General features: G+C 37.2%; 1 protein-coding gene across 50 annotated transcripts in view; it reads left to right on the top strand.

Moving 5' to 3' along the window:
- The window catches only part of RIMS1 (regulating synaptic membrane exocytosis 1), a 448,418-nt gene extending 426,873 nt beyond the window's left edge, over positions 1-21,545 (top strand). For all 50 annotated transcript variants that reach the window (XM_088795626.1, XM_088795625.1, XM_088795622.1 and 47 more), the window contains 5 exons: positions 11,646-11,784; positions 13,730-13,842; positions 16,854-16,955; positions 17,543-17,682; positions 19,250-21,545. In XM_088795626.1, the coding sequence (XP_088651752.1) occupies positions 11,646-11,784; positions 13,730-13,842; positions 16,854-16,955; positions 17,543-17,682; positions 19,250-19,468 (713 nt within the window). In that variant the 3' untranslated portion in view covers positions 19,469-21,545. The remainder of the gene's footprint in view (positions 1-11,645; positions 11,785-13,729; positions 13,843-16,853; positions 16,956-17,542; positions 17,683-19,249) is intronic.
- The last annotated feature ends 2,474 nt before the right edge of the window (positions 21,546-24,019 follow it).

Genomic DNA, 24,019 nt, shown 5'->3' with positions numbered 1-24,019 from the left:
ACCTTTAGAATGACCACGGAGTTCAAGTTTCAGTTTAGAATTCTGACTGCTCAGAGTGCGGGGCTTGAACTTGGCTCACCCCCATCTCTTGCTGGGAGACCTGCTGCTCGCCTCCTTCTCTTCCCACCCTTGGCTCTTCCTGCATCTTGAGAGGCCTTGCACACGTGGTGAAACTCTGTGTATAGCCACCTGGACTTCGGGGTATGCACATGGGCGGTGCTACCCATCCTCGGGAGGCTGCATCCCAGAAAGATGTGTGCCTGGCCTGGGTGTGGACTTGGGGCCATTTGGGCAGGAAATTCTGGGGTCTGGAGGCTTAGTTCAGAAAGGCAGACATGGGCTCCAAGGGGCAGCAGCTCTGGGTGTGTACATCCTCTTGATCCATGGGGAACGGAAGGTCACGTGCTGAGTGACAAGGTGACAGCATTAGAGGGAGAGAAGGGCCCTTTAAAGCACAAAGGACGTAAAGGCCGTACCCCGATGACTTTTCATAGACCCTCATATACAACATGTTCTTATGAATTGTATTGATTAACTCATTTCATAATTAGTTATTTGTCAAATTTTGTTTTATATATAGACCGTTTATACCCATCCGATTTGTTAGGAACTCATGGCTAATGCTGATGGCAGGGAATCAGAAATTCCTCTTTCCATGAACTTTGCCTTAGGAGTTAGTCAAACCCATTTTATTTTGTCCCTGTAGCATTTATATGGACAGTATTTATTCCTGGCTCTCAGTAATTGTCTTGTAAGTTCTTCTAAGTTTATGCCTCACTCTCTCCATGCTGACATACACATACAAACATGCTCTCTACCTCTCTGCTGTGGATTGGGAAAATCATAAGCCTGAATACAATAAATAAATTCCAGTTCTGCTGTTAGTTCAAGCTATACTGAGTCCCCCAAATGAGAGAAACTACCCAATTGCTTCTCATCGCCCACTATTGAGAGTGCCTAATGCTGTGACTTTGAATTTCAATATGCGGCTCTCTGTCAGTGGTGACTAGTTATACATGACAGGTCTTTCCTCCGTCAGTTGTAGTCCTGTTTCAGATTCTCTCAAGAATTACTGCCTGTCTCTTTAAGTTGCCCTGCTGGGTCTGCCAAAAAGAATGTCGTATGTGCCACAAAGCTTATATTTCAAATCAGACTATCACAATTGTGATGAAAATCCATCTAATTTGTTTCAAGGAATGTGATGAGAAGTACAGAGAACCTACTTTGTTTTATAGAATATAGAAAAAATATTTGCACTCATTTCCTTTATGATCTCAAATTCTCTTTTCTGCCTAGAATAACCAGTGCAATCATTGTCACACAATAATCAGGAACTTCAGATGTGCGTACTTGTTTCAGAATGCTGAACTCCCAGAAAAGGGCATCTCTATTTATTGTACCCTGCAGTGTACCTTATACAATGACGATGTTTAATTAACATTATTCATTGCTAGATTCTCCCCTTCTCTCCCTACATTCTCTGAGACTTCCTAAGGAAGAAAATTTCCATGAACTCTGTTGTTAGAAGAGGAGCCTTATTCTTACAAATATGAAACTGTAGAGGACCAATTCAATAATCATAATCTCCTGTCTAAAATTAAAGAATTGAGAGTACTCTTCACAAAACTATTTTATTCTTTTAAATCCACAGTGGGTTTGATTTAGAATCCTATGTATTATGATATAGGATAGGCTGCTGTAACAACACACCCTTGGATACCGTGGCTTAATCAAGACTCGCACATAATAGTCCGGGTGGACAGTTCAGTCTGAAGCTGATATAGTGACTTCATCATGTCAGGGACCCAGACTCTGCAGCTTCAACAAGTGCTGCCATCCTGAGGTCCAAAGCAGCCAGTGCAGCTCTCACCGTCCCATCCTCGTGCCATCAAGAAGGGAGAGGAAAAGGGAAAAGGGGTTGGTCCTCAGATGGGAGGATGGGGGAATTCTGTCACTGAGAGAAAAGATTGGGAATGAATACTAGAGGCACAAGTGGTCTCTGTGACATGCTGCAATTTATTTATGCTTCATTCTAAATAGCATTTTGAGTTAAATATGAGGCACAGATGTGTTTGAGTAGAGCAAGGGGAATTAGCATTGTTCAACTTGGAGACCTAATCTATGCAAAACTTTGAGATCTTATTGTGTTAACAATAGATAACCTTACATAGGTGCTGGGTATGTACTGAGTGTTTTACATGGATTACCTCATTTACTCCTCTAAATAATCCTCTGAGTGAGGTACTGTTATCCTCCCATTTCATCGATGAGGAAAGTGAGACATACAGAGGCTACTAGCGTAAGCTGCCTGCATGCACAGAATTAGTAAGTGGGAGAGCTTAGAACTAGTCACTGAATCCAGACGTTCTGATTCCAGAGCTGCCCCTCTGACCAATTCCTGTCCAGCCACACTTTGGAGTATTAGACTGCTTTCTGAAATTGGGTGGCAGGAAGGATTCCCTAGAGAGTAATACCTTGAGTTTAAAAAAAGAAAAAGAAAACATGAAACATGTAATAAAACATTTGCTTTTCTCTGGGTTTCGAAAAGCATGAAGTATTGTTTTATTTTTGTAATCAGGATGGCAGATTGTAAGGAGATAGTCTAGGTTTAGACTTAATAAAGGAAACCCAGCTTCATCTAAGGTATTAATTTAGACCAAAGAAGATTTTTAAAAAAACAAACAGATTTGATCTAAATGTGATATATTTACTACCCCTGGCAAACAACTCCGAGCCCTTATTTTTTTTAACATTAAGAATTATTAATAAATGACTTAAGTATATTCATGTTAATAAATGATTCAGGGATATTCATGTCAGGCTTCAGACCACTTTTTAATCAAGGCAACCTGAGACAAGTCCATCCTAGTGTTTGGGGCTTAACCTAGCTCATCCTCAGACCATATCATAGGTGATTATCTCCAGGTGCTTTAAAATGCATTTAAATCATCACATTTATTAAATAGGAAGATGACTTTAGAGTTTAAAATAACAGTATCCACTCCCTGGATGTCTTAGTTTGCCAGGGCTGCCATTACAAAACACCACAGATGGATGGTTTGGATAACAGAAATGTATATCCTCGTATTCTAGAGGCTGAAAGTCCAAGCACAAGGAGAAGGCAGGTTTGGTTCCCTCTGAGGCCTCTGTCCTTGGCTTGCAGATGGCCACGCTCTGGCCGCCTCTTCACGTGGTGGTCTGTCTGTGTGTCCTCATCTCCTCTTCTTCTGAGGACACCCGTCAGATACGATTAGGGTCTCCCTAGCAGCCTTGCTTTAACTTAATTGCCACCTTAAAAGCCCTGTCTCCAAATGCAGTCGTGTTATGAGGTACTGGGGGTTAGAACTTCAACCCATGAATTTGGGGGGACACAATCCAGTCCATGACATGAACATACTTTGAAACAGTGAGGCTGTGAAATCAAACAATTTGCAGAAGTAAGAAGTTCAGCATTTGAATTTTCCCCCTCCCTTATCACTTTGGCCAAAATAGGCTGCAGTCCAGGTGGTGTGTTATTTTCAGTGACCGTAAACCTTTTTACCTAAAATTTTTTGGCAACCTTATGAAGTTTGATATGCAGATTATTTAAAAGACCATCTTGAACTTGCTATTGCTTACATTTTCACCATCTGGGCAAGAGGGAACATTGATGTTAAATTAGCAAAATTTTCCTGAAAATATCGAGTGTGATTGATGAACTGAACAGATAACGACAGGCACGTATTACAGTCGCTTGTAACAATACCAGACTTCTTCCTAGAGAATAACCATTAGCCACAGAAGGGCTGAAAAACTAAAGGTCAGTGTTCAGCACAGATGAATCCTTTTTCTAAAGTTGAATCTGTGGGGAACTTAAAGAAACTCTTTTACCTCTTTGGAGTTGCAGGAGAGGAGAACTACATCACTGGAAAAGATTTGAAGTATTCTTAAAGTATCATCAAGGGACTTTATTCCATCCATCTCACAAAAAATATTCTGAATGATACTACTTTTAGCTTGTTAAACCACTATATTTCTTTCCTTATAAATCTGGAAAATAGGAAGAGGAAAGGGCAATAGTAGACTTTATGGCTTGTAGGATTAACCTGGAGAATAAATGAGGGAAACCATAAAAGTCAAAGAGCCCTCATACAGTGTTCTGAAAATAATCTTTTGACGTGTGAAATTTTTACAAGTTGTACTTATCTGGCTTGGGATGAAATCTATTTAAAAACTTTGGCACAGTACAAAAGGAACATTTTTGTTTATTTGTTTTAAAAAAAAAATTGTGGCACTATTGGACTAGACTACCTAATAAAAATTCCCAGCTATTTGGTTACCACAACACTAGAAGCATCTGACATCAACAAAGGAGGACTGCTGGATATTTTCTCTTAAAGAATTATTCTTGGAGATCTATGACAATATTGCTGTATAAAATTATATATAATGCAAATTAAACACAACTTTACATGAATAGGATTGGTATTGGGCAGACCAATCCCTTGAGACCAGTAAGGAGAACATTAACAATAAAACAAAAGCCACCCAAATGATATGTAATCCTGCACCTTGAGAACCTTGCATGACAGTCCTGTGTGGTCCCACTCTGCTTACTTTTCTAGCTTCCGGTCTCACTATCTTCACTCACCTGAACTCTGGTCATTCTGAAAATGGAGTTCTCTCAGGAGGCCACGCTCCTTATCATTTCAGAACCTTTAAGTACGCTGCTCTCCTGCCCTGAAATACAAATCCCCCTTCACCATCTGCACAGAGTTAAAATTTTCTTTGAAAATCCCTCATATACCAATCCATCGACTGTATGCCCAATACCATTAGTTTAACTATGTTGCTGCTGCTTTGTTTGAACACCAGATGAAGCAATTGTTTGTTTTGTTTTTTATTAGGCAGTCTACTTTAGAGATCATCATAAACACCAGAATTATTTTCAGGAACTGAAACAAAGTAAGGGAAAGACGATTGGCATTTCTCACCTCCTGATCCCACCAGCTTCATGCTCATTTAGTGACATAACCAACAACAGACTCACACTCACTTTAAATTGTTGTCTCTTCCCTTCTTTTCCTCTTTCCATATTATGGAATTTACATAACATAAATACCTAAAGCTAAATACATATAAAATCCTGTGTGTTGCACTACACTGAATCACAGCTAAGCGCGTCAGTCTTTCTTACTAGACCGTGAGATGGTTGCTTCAGGGCCTCTTTCTTCCCCACACACGTGTACAGTCCTGGGCCCAACGCACTCAGCATTGTTTGTTGAATAAATAAATAAGGGAATGAATGAACAAAACATATTATCCACAACTTTCCTTTGTAAAAATAATTGGATGTTTCACTGTACATATAAAAAAGTAAATTGTATCTGATCTTAGGTGTTACTTTCAGGATAACCAAAAGGTTGCAGTTACTCTATATTTTTTTTTTCTTTGTGAGTTAATAGGACATTATTGCATTTATCTTTTGGACCCGAATTGTTTAATCAACTACGTGATATTTTTTTTTACTGATTTTCTCCAATTAATTTATGGAATTAACTGTTCATTTGGCATTAGAGACTGCTTTGATTGAAAGATGATTTCTTGAACATTATCTATGTTTATCTACCTCTCCAACCAACAATTAACCTAAAAATGTGTTTTTTGCCTGTGATTTAGTTAATCATTCCTATCTGCATGGAAACAAGTTCTTATTCCACACATAAAACATAAACATAAACAAGCTCCCCTCGTGCTATGTGACTCTCCAAATACTACGTCTCCATCATAACAAACCTTTGAAAATAGTCATAGGAGGTGTCTCTACTTACTGGTCATTCCTTCAGGCTCCCAGCCCTGTGACTCATTGCATCTACTTCTCTTGACATCACTCGTGTCCATGGAGCCAAGGAGAGTCATCACGTCTCTATCTGTTCCTTACTGAAATTCTAGGTAATAATCAACACTTAATACTTTTACTTTTGAAACGCTTTATTCTTCCGCACCATGACACTTAACCTGTTTTCCCCCATACCTTAAAAGGTCTTCCTTAACAGTCTTCGTTTTCTTCTGGACCTCTAAATATGGAAATATCCTAGGCTCCATTCCATGTACTCTTTTTATCTGCTTGACAGTATGTTGTGTCTGTCTATCTGTCTGTCTGTCTATCTGTCTACCTATTCCTGGTCCTGACCTATCCCTCCTGGTCCTGAATCATGCAAACTCTTCCTACTTTACTCTCCATGTGGCTATTTAGGAAGCTCCTCTACATCCAAAAGAGGACTCATAATTTGCACCACTCACAATGAGTTCCTCTCCCTCTCCAGTAAATGACACTATCATTCAACTAGCTGTCCTAACTAAAAACACAAAAGTCAATCGTTCCTTCTTTTTTCTGAACCACTTGTATATCTAATAGAGCAATGTCAGCTCCACTTCAAAATATACTCAAAGCCCAGTTCCTCCCTTATCTCCACTGCTACTTCCCTAGCCTAACCTAACCTAAGCCACTGTTTGTCTCTTCTTAGGTAGAGATCTAGCTTTCCAGTTCTTCTCCCCACTTGTAGCTCCTACAGTTCATTCTCCACACAACAGCTAGAATGATCCGTCGAAACAGTAAATCAGATCATGACCCTACCCTGTGGCCTCCCATCACACTTGGTATAAAATCCGGGCCACTTTCCAGCAGCACCGACCCAACCGGGTCCTTCCACCTCTTCCGCTCCACCTTCTCTCTCCTTGTCCACCTGACTTCAGCCTTCCATAGCTTTCTCAGACAAGCCGAGGAAGGACAGTCACTCCTCAGGGTCCTGTACCTGAGAGATGCTCCCTGCGGCATCTTTCCCTCAGATCTTTGTATGACTGACTCCTTTTTCACATTCTCAGATCAGTGGCCTTCCATGCCCAGCTGATCAAGAGTAACTCACTCTATTGAGACAGTCTCTTACGCTTTCTTTTTTCCATGATGATTACCAATATCTAAAACTTATGTTAAAATGTGTTTTAGTTGTTTATTGTATGCACTATCCTGTCTCATTACTGTTGTAGCTCCAACACCTAGAATGATGCCTATTAGATTACAGGTATTTGGTGCTTAATGAGTATTTACAAAATGGATTAATGAGTCAGCAGGGTATTTCTAAATATAGCAGGCACCTCCAAATAGGAAAAGACACAAAAAGTTCATATGTAACTATGATACATTTTGGAACATTCTGTGAGAGAAAGTTTGTTCTTCCGAAGTAAATATTGCCCTCAAATGTATTTTACTAATTTTTCATGTGTTTGTGAACATAGAATATTAAAATACAGTAATTTTATAATCCCTTTGTTCTTTGTATAATATTTATGACAGTGGTTTCAAGGCAGAGGTCTCATATCATAATTTGATAATAGACTTCATCTCTTAATCAGGTTAATGATTCTTCGATGGAGACAAATAATTATTAAATAATGGTGGTATCCTGAATAAACATAATAGTATTTTCTAATATTTAAGGGTTTGATGCATTGTATTGACATTTAAAAAATATGTGTAACATTTATGCTACATTTACAGCATATGTACACACATACGGTAACTATTAATATATACATTTGTACTTGTATAGAATATATGTGATTTTAACAGTTTTCAAATGAACTTGTAAGCTTGTATAAGAATGTATACATGAAAATATCTGTGTAGCTAAATCATTATTCTATCTGTTAAAAAAATAAGATCAGACTTTGTATTTTCCTAAACTATAGTATACTAGAATGATCACAAGACTGAGATTCAGAAAATGAAGTTTCTAATCCAGTTTCTGCTGCTAACTAGGTGATGTTGAGCAAATCATTATATTTACTAGAATGTAAGCTCCATTCGGGCAGGGGTTTCTGTCTGTTATGTTCATTGCTATGTTATCAGCATCTAAAAAAGGCTGGGCTCAGAGTAAGTGCTGAACAAATATTTGTTGCATGAATTGTATTTATTCAAATTTACAGTTTCCACCTCTACAAAACAACATTCCTTCCAATCATTGCATTCCAAATAATACTAGAGCCCTAATGGATTTAAGTGAGACAGATTTATTGCAGGAACTGTTTGTTTATTCAGCTTTTACCTGGGCTGTTATAATATTGTTTAGTCCACCAAAGCTCTTTGCATTGAATATTTATTAACATGAATAACAAAGATAAGAGGTAAATCAGTCCGTGTTGCCATCTTGAGAAGGACTAGAACAAGAACTTTAAAATTAAAAATGTGTTATCCAAATGCACAAAATTAAATAAGTATAAAAGAAAGTTCAGTAACCAGCCTTTCAAATGATGCTTTTCCAAAGTGTGTAGCATTTACATTCTGGATGCTGTTAAGGTTTGAAACTGCTCTAAGAATGATGGGCACACCCTGTAGATATACCCTTCTTTAAGAAAACTTGATATTCCAATTTTCAAAACAAATTAAGAGACTCTTCACTTCTACATTTTTTCTTTTCATTCATTGAGCAAATATGCAATGAATGATAGCCATGTGAAACCTGTGTTGGGAAACGCAGAGAAATCAGGTCTTGACAGCCTACTGTCCATTGTCACCTGGATGGCCAGGTGTACACACAGCCCTAAGACCTACGGCAACAGAGCCTCTTGGAGAGAGTAAGCAACAACATTGGAAAGACTGCAGAGGAAACCTGGAGAGCGAGGTGCTACAGACAGAACAACAGCCCCTCCTGAGCAGCATCACAGCCTCCCCACCACAATCACCAGGACTAATCCATCCGTGGGTGGCAGCGTCCTGTTCCCTCATGGCCTGTGTTCTCACTTCATCTATACTACTGTTTAATGAGACCCTGACTCCTTTTTTACTGCTCTTCCCGTCACTCTCTATTCCCCTTACCTTGCCTAATTTTTTTCCATCACATTTATTATGGTAGCAGGCATAGTATATATTTGTTTATTTGTGCATTGCCTTTCTTGTATACACACACTAGAATGTAAGCTACAGGATAGCACGAAATTTGTCATTTATCAGTACATCCCCAGCACCTAGAAGAGTGTGTGACACATAGTAGGGGCTTAGTAAATGTTTGTTTGTTGGATGGATGGATGGATGAAAAAGTAAATGAAAAGCTGAATGAACAAGTTCAGTCTGAATCTCCAACCTGAATCTCCTTGCTTCTGGTCCTCTTCCAGTTTTCAGCATCACCTCATCCTTTAGATTGAAAGTTTGCCCAGATTTTTTCTAACTATGACCCACATTATTTTTAATAAGAATTTGGTGTTCCACCTCGCCTTATTGCCTCATCCTGCCTTCGGTAAACAAACATAGCTCACAGCTCTCCTTGGCTCACTTTGGTAATATACCCTTGGGGCTTGCCCCTACCCCTCAAGTGGGATCTAGCCAATATGTGTGCATGAATGACATGTTTGCTCTGCCACCATGACTTCATAGAGGACCCGCATCTAAGGAAGAGGCGCGGTATACAAGTAAATAAATGCCAGATCTAAACTAAGCAGCACTCAGAATGGCATAAATGAAGTCCCTGCCTTCAGTAAGTGTCCAGATTCTACAATGAGAAGTCAGGTGAGGAAGACCAAGACCAGAACGGGGAAGGCAGAGAAGCTCTGTGCCTTAGGGGGCAAAGGGGTACAGCCCATGAATGTTGGGAGGAGTACAAATAGCTACAATGTTTGTAAAGGACAATTTAGAAATGCTGTTAAAATGAAACAGATTCCTACCCTTTCACTAGCATTTCAACTTCTAGAAATTTATTCTATAAAAGCTCTCTTATAACAACTGAAAACATCCCAAATGCTCAGTAGAGATGGTTGAATTATGATACCATGTAACCATACAGTGGGACGGTACAATCATGAAAAAGAATAAACAGATGTTTTTATTACAATTGTATTAAATGCAATGATAAAATTGCACATTGTTATGTGTGGGTCGATCCTGTTATCAACTTTATAGCACTGTGTTAGATACTAGGAATGGCAGGAAGCAATATTCACAACATCCTTCCCCCTGTAGGAATAAATTCTAGTTGGGGAAGTAAAGCATACTGGTAAACAAATAGAGGTGTAATGGCAAATGGAGCAGTGCTATGAAGAATATAAAGCCTGGCAACGGGATAAAGAGTGATGAGGATCAGAAAAAGCCTCTCTGAGGAGGTGGAATTGGCATGGAGCCTGAATAACATGAGAGAGCAAAGCAAGAAAACCATAAGGGACAAGCAGTGAGGAAACAGGGCCTGAATCACATGCTTGGAATGTACAAGAAAATTCAAAGAAGACTTTGTGCAACAGCAATAATCGTGTTGGATGAGGTATCGAGGGTGAGATCTGAGAGGTCGCCTGAGTTTTAGCTGACATTTTATGGGCCATGATAACAACTTTGGATTTTTTTTAATTTTGATGATAAACCATCACAGGCTCTTGAGCAAGAAAGTGTCATATTCAAATTTGTGGTTTTAAGGAATCCCCATGGCTGTTGTGTAGCAAATATTCAGTATTAAGTCCATATGGTGTAACCAGTTATATCTTTTATTAGACCATTTACAAAAAGATTGCAAGGACCAAAACACGCAGTCTTTCATATGGCTTATTTAGCAATGTTTTAATTACCTCCTTCACAGAGATTTTATGAAGATTGAAAAGTTTATGCGTGTATTCACATATGCGTAGTTTATGTAATTATGTATATAGAACATTTTTTCATATATCAATGGGTATTAAATGATATGTTAAAAATTGAAATACAAAAGGTATTAAATGCCTAACAGTTTGTCTAACCTTTTGATAATGGCCTAATCAAATGTTTTACAATTTCATCTCCATGCTGTGAATAGAATGCTGGTTAATGTATTTTAAAGGGGCTCAGAGAAGTTGCTGTGAAGTTAGAGTGTATCAAGAAAATGATCCGCCAGGATAATTTACTGCATAAAGAGACACCCCCGAACTGTCAAACATCACACAGCTGAGTCAAAAGGCCATGAGATAGATGTGAAGCCTTGGAATTAAGATAGTACCTAAAATAAACTTGAAAAACAACAACAAAATCTAAAAAAAAAAAAAAATAATAATAATAATAATAAAGATAGTACCTATTCTACCTATGTAGGTAACCTGTATGCCATCTTCAATGAGATTGTGTACGTGAAAGTGTTGCGAAAATCATTAAAGAAAATGCTGTTCCTCTTTAGGAGGATTGCTGATACGTGGCAGTACTCACACTGGTATTTTTTGTGCTTAGATCCAAGTGCCTCTTCTCCTTTAAAGGACAAGGCCCACTCATGGAGGTCTGTTCCCACACATTTGGAGCATTCCAGATTAGGAGAAACCCATTAGGTTGTTCAGCCTTATCTTTTCATAAAGCAGTTCAGTGCCAAATCCAGTTTTTCACTGAAGTTGACAACTTCTGCAGCAGTAATACAATGAGTTCATTTGGGTTCGTTGAGATTCAGGCAGTCTCTGGACCTGGGCGATGGGCTACATCACTGCTACCCCTCTTGGCCAAGCACACTTTGGGAAAGATATTTAATTAATCAAATTTTCTCTTAGACACTACTTTTCTGATAAGCTTTTAGTTATTTGCATAATTAACTATTGTGTTTGCAGAATCAATTGATATTCAGGGGGAAACTGTCTAAACACAACTTAGAGTTTCTTTTATTCTCTCCTGTCAGAGTCGGGCCACAAAAAGTTGAAAAGTACCATACAGAGAAGCACAGAGACCGGAATGGCAGCCGAAATGAGGAAGATGGTAAGGCAACCGAGTCGAGAGTCTACTGACGGCAGCATCAACAGTTATAGCTCCGAGGGAAAGTAAGTAATGTCAGCACATCTGTATGGCTTTAGAACAATGGATTACGTAGTCATCAGTAAAATAACAAATCTACCAAGGGTTAAGGTGCAGCTTCTTCACTTAACTAGATGTTCAACCGTCAATCTTAAAACAGCCTGACCTCTTATGCTACATACAGACGGACATACTTGTGCACCTGGTCACTTCGATCTTTCAAAGGAATGAAGAAATGCTGCGTTCACGTGGAAAAACTGGTTTCCATCACCCAGAAAAGCTCAGAATAGTCCGTAGTGGATGTTTATTTTAGAAATGTCACAGTTAATGAATTCTTTCATATGGAAAACTCATTGTCTGTCCCACTAGCCAAAATCTGAATTAAAATTTAGAAGTGCGGAACTAATTTTCCATATTCCTACTTTTCTCCAAACTATTTTGGGCTAACTGTTTAAGTCTATCACTCTCATAATAGCAACTTAAATTTTCTTGTTTCTGAAACACTACCAACTCATTTTTACCTTAGGATAAAAGCCCAGGATCTTTCCCGTTATTTTTTCTGATAGAGGTTTAGTTGATTCTGAAATTAATTTGGAAGAAATATAACTAGACTTTCGTTTTGCTTCCTTGGATTTTTTACCATTTCATATAGATTCTACCCAAAACCTGCATTTTCCTATGCTTGAGAATTTTCCTGGAAAACTAAACTTTTACTGAGGTGATAGATCTTACAAATTAGTAATTATTATTCTACAGTGTGTTCCTGGGGGATGACCATGTACAGATTTTTCATAATTATTCATTTATCACCACTTAAATATCTCATACCGATCAAGTATTAATAATTTATTTTACTGAAATTTCTCTATTTTCAAAAATAAAATAAAATTATGCCAAGTTCATATTCATGATATACTTTCCCATTCCTAAAACTAGTAAGTTCGTTCATTTGATCAAATGATTGGGATGTCTGCTCCCAGCAAGATACAGCTAAGAACAAAAATCAGCAGGAAGAAAAGTTATGGAGATAAACTTGCTGACAAGATACTAATACTTGGTGAAATATTGTAAAGCAGTGTGCAAATGAAAGACTGGAGACACTATTTTCTGATTTAAAAATAAATCAAGTAATATTTATCTCCACTGTGGAGAAGCCCCTTAACCTCTCATAGATTTATTATCATAGTCTCTGAATGGGATAATAATATGTACCCTGTCTAATTCCCTTGATTATGAAGAAATAATATGTGTGGAAGCATACTGGAAACAATAAATCCCTATGGAAATTTGCTTATTCAGAAAATATTCATGGAAGTCCATCTACCTAAAAGGCCTGGTTCATGTTACACGGGATACATCAATAAACAAGAAGAGCATAATCACTGCTCTGGTGGAGCTTAGAGCCCAAGGAATTCAGTCTGTCATGGTGTAGTAAGAAATAGACATATTTTAATCCATTCGAACTAAAGAAAAATCTCAGCTAATATAAAATTTTAATTCATTTAAAAATGAGTAAATTAAACATTTTTATTTGTAAATAAGAACTTTTACTATGCTATAATATTTATTTAAGAAATGATCAGACATTTTTAATTCAGCATTTATATTAATGTTCATGACCCATTATTTATGTAAAGATCATGATATAAAAATTTAAATCTTGTATTTTGTGTCAGGGATATATTTATGTAGGGTTTTTTATATGTAAGTGTCCAGAAAGCTTAGTATATGAAAAACTATAACTGAGTCCTCCTGAATAGAACATCAGCTGTTATAATGAGAGTTTTGATCTTTTCTCAATCAATACTGAACTTCATATGTTTGGTTCAAGGGCAATGCAAAAAAATCAGTAAGTAAACCGATTGCCTAAGTAGTGTTTATGATTCATGATCAGAATTAGTAGTCAAATGGAAACTAAAGAAAAGAATTCTCGGAGACCTAATGTTTTGATTTTTGTCCTTTTGCTAATAGCTTAATATTTCCTGGAGTGCGACTGGGAGCAGACAGTCAATTCAGTGATTTTCTTGATGGACTGGGACCAGCCCAGCTTGTTGGCCGTCAAACCCTCGCCACCCCCGCAATGGGTAAGAACAATTTTTTTCTACAGAAAAACTGATATTTCATGGTCAACCAGGTCACTTAAAGTAACATAATAGTCATGCAAGTGAGAAGTAACATTTTACCTAGGGTGTTGCTGGTTTCAAATGACTGTTCTAATTTCTAATACATTTTTCTAACTTGAGACATTATGCAAATGAATAGTTAGTCATAAATCTCTGAATTATCAGAAAACCTCTGTCAAGGTAGTCTACAATAGATCCAAATAAAGCATAAAGGTAGCATTTTGTGAAATATATGGGGAAAAAATGAAGGGTTATTCAGTAAAGGATGTTGGCATAAATATTTAATTATACAAAAAAACATGAAATTGCCTCTCTACTTCAGAACTTAAAAAAATGTTTTATACTCAATTGTAAAAGAGAAACGGGGTGGAGAGAGAGACACTAGAAAATACTGAAAAACACTTAAGGTAATGTTTCTATACTCTTCCACAAGAGTATAGAAAAACTTCCACAAGATCAAACCAAACCTAGATAAATCAAAAACTTCTGCTAGCAAAATGCACCCTAAATGAAGTTAAAAGACCGATGACAAATCGAGAAAATTATATGTAGCGTGTGCAATAGATATTTCCTGAAGAACATTAGATGCCAGTTTGAAAGGACCCATGGTGTATTCAGCAAAATGCATGAAAATAAGTCAACACGAAGGCACGTCATCATGAAATTTCATACCAGAAATTAATAGAAAATGCTATTTTCTAAAATGCTATTACAAAACTATCTATTACAAAACTATAATTCTAAAAAAATGCTATTACAAAACTATAATTCTATACAAAACTATCAAAAATAAGATTCTTATTGGACTCTTCAATTATAATACTGGAAACCAGGAGACTACTGAGTATTACCTTCAAAATTCTGAGTAACAGTTGATTGCCAACATAGAGTACAATAGCCCATCAAATTTTCAAGTAAGTTTAGAGCTAAGCTAAATACATACTCAGACAAGAAAGATCTCAAAACATTTTCCTCATACTCAACATTGCTCAGAAAGCTATTGGAGGATATACTTCCACAAAATGAACTAAGCGAACTTTAAAAATTGTGAACTAAAATGAGAAGGTGAGATCCAGTCAGTAAATGCTTCAACACAAGAGAGAAATGGTTGGATACCCAAGAAGATAGTCTAACAAAGGAACGTCTAAAGATAGCCGCTGCAGCCAGATTTTGAAGCAATTTGTCCAAATTGTAGCATGTCAGATTTTATAAGATTTAAAATCTATAGAATACCTAATGCATTTGATTTTACAGAAGAGGTGAACAGCCAGGAGAGAGTAAGAGGTTAAATTAGTGACATGTACATAAATATGTAAGCAAATGCTTTTTTAAAGACACCTATTAAGTATAGGGAAAAGGAAGAGCTGTCTATGAAATGAGAAGTAATCCTAGTATTCCAGTTCACTCAGCTATAAATAACGTTGCATAATCATAATAATATGAATATTAATAGTGAGAGAATGGGATGACAGAAATTGTCAAATATATGTAGGGATAGGAAAGCAGTGAGAAACATCAAAATTGGAAGTGAATAATAATATCTAAAACTGAAAATGTAGGAAAATATCTGATAAGTATAATATTTAGAGATAGGGAGGCAAATGCCAAAAAGTAAAAAATAAATCAGATAAAAATATTGAAAATTATGAAAACAGTGACTTTTTCTGTTTTTATAACTTAGAAGGCAAGAAGTTGAGAGAGAGGGAGATTGGGAATCTTTTATATCAATAAGCCTTATAGAACAGTTTGACTCTAGATGATGTGTGTATCTGATTAAAACAAAAGCAAAAATCAAAGACTAAGAGACCTTTAGGAGCTGAGGTCTATAACAGAATTACAAGACTAATAACAATCCAGAAGTACAAAGTTGATCAACTGACAAAGGGAATTCAGAACTGAAAAACGGAGATGATTCAACTAACTAAAAATAACTTGGAAATAATTACATTTAACATTTTCAAAGGTAAAGCATCACATCCATCAGAAAAAGAATGAAAATCTTAGTGAAAAATAGGTAAAGGACATGGACAGGAAAGACATAAGAGAAGGAATGCAAATTGAAAATACTTAGAAATATGTTCAGCTTTTCTAATAATCAAGGAAATGCACATTATAGCTTTTTAATCATCAGAGCGGCAAAAATTAGACATATTGCTAATACCACTGTTCATGGGTTGTAAGACTTAGGGTAATAGTGCAAACTGGCACAGCCTTTTGAAGGCTATTTGGCAATATGCATGGAATTTTTGAATGTCCATTCAATTAGACCCATTTGTTAAAAATCTGGAAATATATGCTTGAGAAATAATTGACCAAGTGTACAAAAATTATTTATAAAGCTGTCCATTAGAGTGCTGTTTATAATAGCAGCAATGTAGATAATCTATATTTCCATCAACAGGGATGTGGTTAAATAGATAATGACATGCCTGTTTAGCGGTCCATACACTCAATAAATTGAGGATGTGTGGTCATAGTAGATAATAGATAAGAAGAAAGGAAGGAAGGATGGGAGGCAGGGAAGGAGAGAGGAAAGAAGACAAGTACTTATGAGATTGCTAGGATATTCACCAAAACATTAATGGTGGTTTCTCTAGATAATGGAAGTACAAATAATTGTATGTTTTTGTTAAGAAGTATTGTATACTAGATGACATAAAGGATAAGAAATATCATTAAGAGTATAAGAGTCACTTAAATACTTCAGTATTGTTATAGTTAAGCGACTTATAAATTAATATGGGACTCTCTCATAAGATGGATTAGTACCAGAAAAATGAAGAGAAACATTTCAAAACCTGATTTGGAGTCAGGGAGAGAAGAGTGGGGTTGGGAGGCTCTAAATCTTACTTTTTTTTTTTTATCAAGATCATGAGGATCATAATTTGGAGTCTGTTATGGACCTCTATTTTTTTTTAACTGCACATAACTGCAAAAGGAACTGAAACATTTTGCTTCCTCTCCACTTGCAGGTGATATACAAATTGGAATGGAGGATAAAAAGGGCCAATTAGAAGTTGAAGTCATTAGAGCACGAAGCCTAACACAAAAACCTGGTTCCAAATCTACACCTGGTAAGGAAAAATGTTTGGACAAGAAAATCTCACATGGGCAAAAACTCAAAACATTTGCTGCATTGGAATTTTACATACTCTGTTGTGTATCATCTGATTGATTTAAAAGGCATCTTTTCTGTGTTCTTTGATTCTATATGAATAGATTCTTGCACAACTATTCTGTCAGAAAGTGTTAGGAGTATTGTCATACTATTATGAAAAGTTTTGTTATGATTGCTTCTTCGCTTGTGTGAGTTGTTGTTTTTTTTCTGTACTTTTATTTACAAATGCAAAAGAAAAAAGTTCTAATCACAATATAAACCTTTAAAATATAAACCTGAATTGTAATTCCAGCTATACCCCAAGTAAGGTAGAGTCTTATGATAAGTTTGCATACATTTCATTGAAATGAGGAAAATGGCAGTAGTGGAAATGTATGAGTGTTAAGGAATAGAGTTTATGGAGCCCTGGGAATTTTAAATGATTTAAATAGTCAATGGGAAATTTTCAATAAGCATCTCTAAATCTCTAATGAGGCATTCTCTAATAAAATCAATTTAACTTAAAGGATTAACTTCTTATGTGTTAAAATTAACTCTCTTTAGCTCCATATGTCAAAGTATATCTTTTGGAAAATGGGGCCTGCATAGCCAAGAAGAAGACAAGAATTGCACGAAAAACCCTTGATCCTTTGTATCAACAGTCCCTGGTTTTTGACGAAAGTCCACAGGGTAAAGTTCTTCAGGTCAGTAATACTAGTTTGACTTTTTACATTGTAATATCACATTCTCCATGTAAACACTGAAGAGATGGTCAAACGTGAAGAGAGTAAAAGTTCAGTAAGGAAAAATGTGGTAAGCATCCCTGAGTAGGAAAAAAAAATGGTAATTTACAATGCAAATAATGTATAGCATTAAAAATATCTGGTAGATCTAATGGAAAACAATATTTTTATTTTCCTTCTCCCTTTCTTTTCCCTTCTGTCCATCCTCTCCTTCCACTTTTGCCCTATTTCCCTCTCCTCCCTTCTTCCAGATAGATAGATAGATAGACAGACAGACAGACAGATGATTGATAGATAGATAGATAGATAGATAGATAGATAGATAGATAGATAGATATCAAGGCAAACGATGCTAATAATGGTTTATTGAGCATTACCGTGTTTCCCCGAAAATAAGACCTAGCTGGACCATCAGCGCTAATGCGTCTTTTGGAGGAAAAATTAATATAAGACCTGATCTTTATATTGTATCATATCATATCATATCATATCATATCATATCATATCATATATCATATCATATCATATTATATAAGACTCAGTGTTATATTATATTAAAATAAGACTGGGTCTTACATTAATTTTTGCTCCAAAAGACACATTAGAGCTGATGGTCCGGCTAGGGCTTATTTTCAGGGAGGTACTATGTGCTAGACATGGGATACAAAAAGGAAGAAAGGAAAGGAAAACATTGTTAGGTGCTTATATACAGAACCTCTTTTAAACATGTGCAATAAATGTTATCATCTCCATGTTAAAGATGACATCTGAGGACCATGGAGATTAAATAATTTGGCAGAGTTACTCAGTAAATTGATAAGGCAAGATTCACCACCCCTGCCTATGTAAAGCTGGCGAATGAGTTCAATTGAGAGCCTTTACAGATGACTGAAGGGTGGAAAACAGAAGCTAGGTGTAAGGGTAGTGGAATACTCACCTGTCACCAGCAGGTGTTGGCCCAGATTGTGAGTGAGCTCACTGACTTATTAATTATCCAATCACAGCATTGTCAGGCACCAGTGATTTTTCAACCTACCCCTTCACTGACAAGTCCATAATATAAAAGGGATGTAATGAATATTCTCCTTTTTATACCTATTCCATCATCCGTGTGCTCCCTTGTACACTGAGTTGGGTTGTTTTTCCCTCCTAGCTTCCACAGATTATAATTTTTGTATCTCTTTCGCCCTGTACATTGCTTACTAGATAGTGGTTACTAAAGAAGATATTGAATTTAAATATGAATAAATGTGTGTATTTATTTATTTAACATGGTTCATGTGTGTAAGACTCCTCATTGATGAGGGCAACATTACTGGCATTCCATCAAACCCCAAAATTATAGTGAAGCGTCTCTCTGAGCACCTTATTGTTAGCACCTTCTAATCTGTTCCTCCTCCTTGGTGTTAGGTATACTCATCTCCTCTCCTAACCTGCCTGGCCCACTTTTACGGAATAGTTGCTTTCAAGGCTTCTAATATGAAAGAAAAAGAAGTTCACCCTGTGTTGCATTTCTCTGTCTCTGCAGGTGATCGTCTGGGGAGACTATGGCAGAATGGACCATAAGTGCTTTATGGGTGTGGCTCAGATCTTGTTGGAAGAACTTGACCTGTCCAGTATGGTAATCGGATGGTACAAATTGTTCCCCCCATCATCACTGGTGGATCCCACACTCACACCCCTAACCCGCCGGGCTTCCCAATCATCTCTGGAAAGTTCAACTGGGCCTCCTTGCATCCGATCATAGTGAACTTATACCAGAGTCATTCCAATAACACTCTACCTTTCAGGATAATAATCTGAACCAGATATTTCATGATCAAAAGCATTGTTGGAAACAGACAATCAACTTGTGTTTTGCCTGTAGTAGTTTTTCAATAATGTGTCCCAACTGTTGTCTCAAACCTGGCTTCATATGACAGAACAAGGCAATCTATCAAATTATAGTAAAAGTCAACATGCTAGTGAGAGTCACTGATGCTTCTAACAAAATGAAAAGGAGGATACTTCAAATTTACACACACACACACACACACACACACCCCAAATTGAACAAACTGGAAACTCTCACTCTGTGAAAGTTGTATTTTCCACGTTTCTACGCAAACCACAAGCAGTGTTATTTCCCTGGTATTTGAGAAGTTTTGTTCTTTTGTGTTTTATTTCTATGTGTGTTATTTGTTGGTTTTGGATTTGTTTTGTTTTATTTTTTCACTGTGTTTGTTATTTACATGAGTTTTAGGCTGTGTCATGACAGGCCTCATGATGCTTACAGAGACCCTTCCTTCCTTTTTCCAAAAGCACCAAAAAAAGGGCTGAAGCAGTCTCTGTAGCATTCCCCCAAAATGTTCAACAGCGAGATAAGATGAGGCCCATGATGGGTTTCACTGGTTTTATTTTATAATTCTTCAAAGTCTTATGTGTGGAAACCCAGAAAACCAAAAGTTATCTTCCAAAAAAATAATCACAGAATCACTTTTACAAAAGAAGAGCATATCTGTTTGCATTCTGAAAAATTAATTTATGCTTCCCCTTGTTTTGCATGGAAGACTTTTAAAGAAGTCACTCTGCAACTAATGCTGGAAGCTAAAACTTACTGCGTAATCATACTTTTGAAACACTCCTTGTAATGCCTTTTTCTTCCTGATACCCAAAAAGAATATGCTCATGTGTATAAACTACACTCTTGACTTCCCAAAATGGTGACTAGAAATGGATTGGAGCCTAAGACACTTTCAGCTATGCCCAGGCTTCTCGGCCATGTCTCAGTGTAGACACACCCATCTGCCCTGGAAAGAGCATGGTATGAGCTGTTCAGTATTCCACTGGAAATTCCAGTTGAAATATTCTGCACTAAACTACTGTTTTTTATCAAATTTTAGTTTACATTTCTTTGAGATTGATGCAAGCACAAAGCTTGATTTTTTTAATGCAAAGTATCTTACTTTTTGGGGGGGCGGGGAAATAAAGTCAAATTTCAATTTGCATTTCCTTCATCTGAGTTTTTCTTGGCCTTGAACTTTCCTTGTGACATTCTGTATGTGTGCTACAAACTGCAGACTTTCCAGGTGCATCGATATGTTCTCTCTCCTTTTATGAGTCATTCAACTTTTGTGATCACACAAACAGAGCAGCATGACTTGCAACTGTTCAAAGCCGCATGTGCGTTTTGTAAAAAAAGAAAAAATGAAAAAGAAAAGAAACAAAAGGTTATTTAATAATGTATGTTAGTTCCACATAGGCCAGCTTGTATGTTGCATGTACTTGTACAGTTTGCTCGTTAATTACTATCCTGAAATAACCAAGAAATCTAAGCCATCCATTTTTGTTATAGACATTTTGCAGGTTTTAGCCAGACTCAGTCAGTGAGTCTGGGGTGAAATGTCTATAGATGGACTTTATTTTTTACCCTCTGGAAAACGTGATATAGTATGGACCAAATTCCTTCTAATACATATTTTGGTGTAGATTCCTACTGTGGGGCTGTAACACATGTAGACACTGTGTACACACTAGGTTTTAATCCATAGACATACTGCCTGCACCAAGTGAATTATTTATTATTATTTACACATGCCAGAATTATCTGCCCATCATTGCACAGGGCACAGACTGACCACTACTCACCATGCTGAGCAGGAAGAACTGAAGCATTGGTGCACTTCTACTAGATTCCGTTCTGTCTTAGTGGCCAACAATCAACTAATTATAATTGGGTAGTATCTTTCTATTTTGACCACTTGTCTTAACACTCCCCTGTGCTTTTAAATGAACTTCCAACTCATGTATGTAAACATGTTTAATAAAATTTACTTTTCATGTCAGTCAGTAGCCATCTGTGTTCTGTGTTTTGCCCAGATATCCATTGTGGGTTCGATGGTGCAAAATGGGAGCCAGATCATGGGAAGGGGAGGCTGGGGTTTGTTTTCTGCTGCGGGTGTTTGACTTGACTTGTCACTGCACTATATATGTCTTAATCTATGGCCTGAAGGGTACTTTGCATCACATCCAAGTTTTCACTTTGTCAGCCTGTCTAAGTGAGCACATGACTATACTTCTGAAAAGTGGCATTATTAAAAACAATAAATCTCAGTAAGAATCAAATGGAAGGTTGTTTTTCTGCTGCTGTTTGAGTGTGCTGATAAAAGAGACAACTCTGTTGTCCAGTTGCCAAATCATTTCAACTTATGTGACGTATCAAAATATGAATTCCTGCGTCTATTGTCAAAGCATCTGGTTCCCCTTTCCATCTTTTCCTTCTAAACTCCTGACTGATTTGGAAAACCTTGCCTTAGAGTAGGCTGACTTAATGAACCAAGCAGACATTAAATCACCTTCAATAGAATCTTAGGGAATAAATATATTTTCAAATGTAGTAGATGAGTCTCTAAAAGGGACATGTTAAAAGAAAAATCATTAGCTTTCTTAATTTCATGATATTTTTTCTTCTCCAAAAGTGTGTTCATATATTTCATAGTCATCATTTTCACAAAATACTCAGTAAGCACAAATTCATGTTGCTTTGTAGTAAAATAACTGTTGAAATCTACTCTCTACCTTTTAAGAGCCCTTAAATTTTTATAGATTGCACTGGTTTCAGCTTTGTAAAGCAAAATAAACACAGCTAACTCAATATCAAATTTGGGAGAATAAAGCAATTTGAGACCTGTCACTATATTCGTTGTGTAAAGTTTTTTAAACAATTGACTGAATTTTACCCTACTTAATCAGTTGTTTGTAAGACCCAGTTTTATATTATATAAGACCGGTTCTCATTGTATAAGACCCGGTCTTATTTTATTATATTAATTTTTGCTCCAAAATACGCATTAGAGCTGATGGTCTGTCTAGGTCTTATTTTCAGGGAAACACGGTAAGTCTTCATGGCTTCTTGCTGACCCTGGCAATCTGATTTCTGGAAATCCCAGCCTCAGATATATGATCTGATTATACTTAAGCAACATTATTAAGGGCTTTGTTGCATACTAGGTATTAAGTACTTGGAATATGAAAATAAGGAAAAAGAAAACTCACCCTGTCTTAAAGGAGCTTCCTATCTATTAAAACAGATCATTTTATTGAAAAACTTCAATAACCTATTTGATTAGTATACAAAAGGCCATGGGATTATGTTTAATTCTCACAATATCCCCATGAGTGAAGTACTCTTATGGCTCCTATTTCAACATCAAAAATCTGCAACTTGGAGAAGCTAAGCAGCAGGCCAAAGGTCACAGTGCAGTTCGTGATGGAGCTGGGGTATAAAACAAGTTCGGGCTGACTCCAGAGCCTGGCCCACCAAACACTGCATTCTCCACTATGTGCTGACAGTTGAGCTAGATCTTCAAGGGTGCTCATATGTGGGATATAAAACTAAACGCAACAAAGGAAAAATACAAATAGAGAAACAAAAATCACAGACACAGACAATAGTTCAGTGGTTACCAGAGGGTAAAGAGGGTCAAATGTATGGTGATGAAAGGAGAACTGACTCTGGGTGGTGAACACACAATGTGATGTATAGATGATGTAATACAGAATTGTATACTTGAAACCTGGGTAATTTTACTAACCATTGTCACTCAATACATTTAGTTAAAAAAAAAAAAAAGGGGTCCACCAGATGGGAAAGGACTCTAACCCAAGCCATTCTCCTCCTTAAAGCGGCTCCCAGCCAGCCCAGTCTCCCGTTGCAAATTTCCCCAGGGCCTCTGCCATTGCCAAGGGGAGGGGATGGGGAGCAGTAATAGTACTAGTGGAAGGAGGCAGGTGAACTACTCTCTGTCTCTGGAGCCCTCTTCCTAAGCTTTGCTCCTCTCACTCGCTCCTCTGTGCCTTGTCTACTTGCTTGTCACTTGCATTATCAGACTTCATGCAGCTCTCAGGGAAAAGTAGGAATAAAGGAAATAGAATAAAGTTGCACTTTGCTGAGTCCCAGACTTATCCTTTGGTTCCAAGGTAAAATTGTCTTATGAGTATCCCTACCAGACTCCAGTCCCAATGGAACAGTGCCCCTCCGTTCTGCATCAGTCACCAATATCTGCATCTTGGGGTTGAGCTGATCCACCTTGAAACCCAGCTCCATGGAGTGTTTCAGTCCTCCCAGAGTCAGTTCATATGCCCTCTAAGTTATTTCTTCCCAGACTCCATGACTTTTCATATGTGTAGAGTCCCTCTGCTAAGACAGTCTCAGAAGTCATCAGCCCCTTGGACAGCTCGCACACCATACGGAGTACTTCCATTCTGAGTACAGGAAATTTGTCACTTACCAATGTATCTCCAGCACTTAGATCGGTGT

This window comes from Rhinolophus sinicus, chromosome 2, assembly GCF_057876585.1.
Source record: "Rhinolophus sinicus isolate RSI-liver-muscle chromosome 2, RSI-T2T, whole genome shotgun sequence".
NCBI classification, from domain to species: domain Eukaryota; kingdom Metazoa; phylum Chordata; class Mammalia; order Chiroptera; family Rhinolophidae; genus Rhinolophus; species Rhinolophus sinicus.
This window is presented reverse-complemented; position numbering and strand designations above follow the sequence as displayed.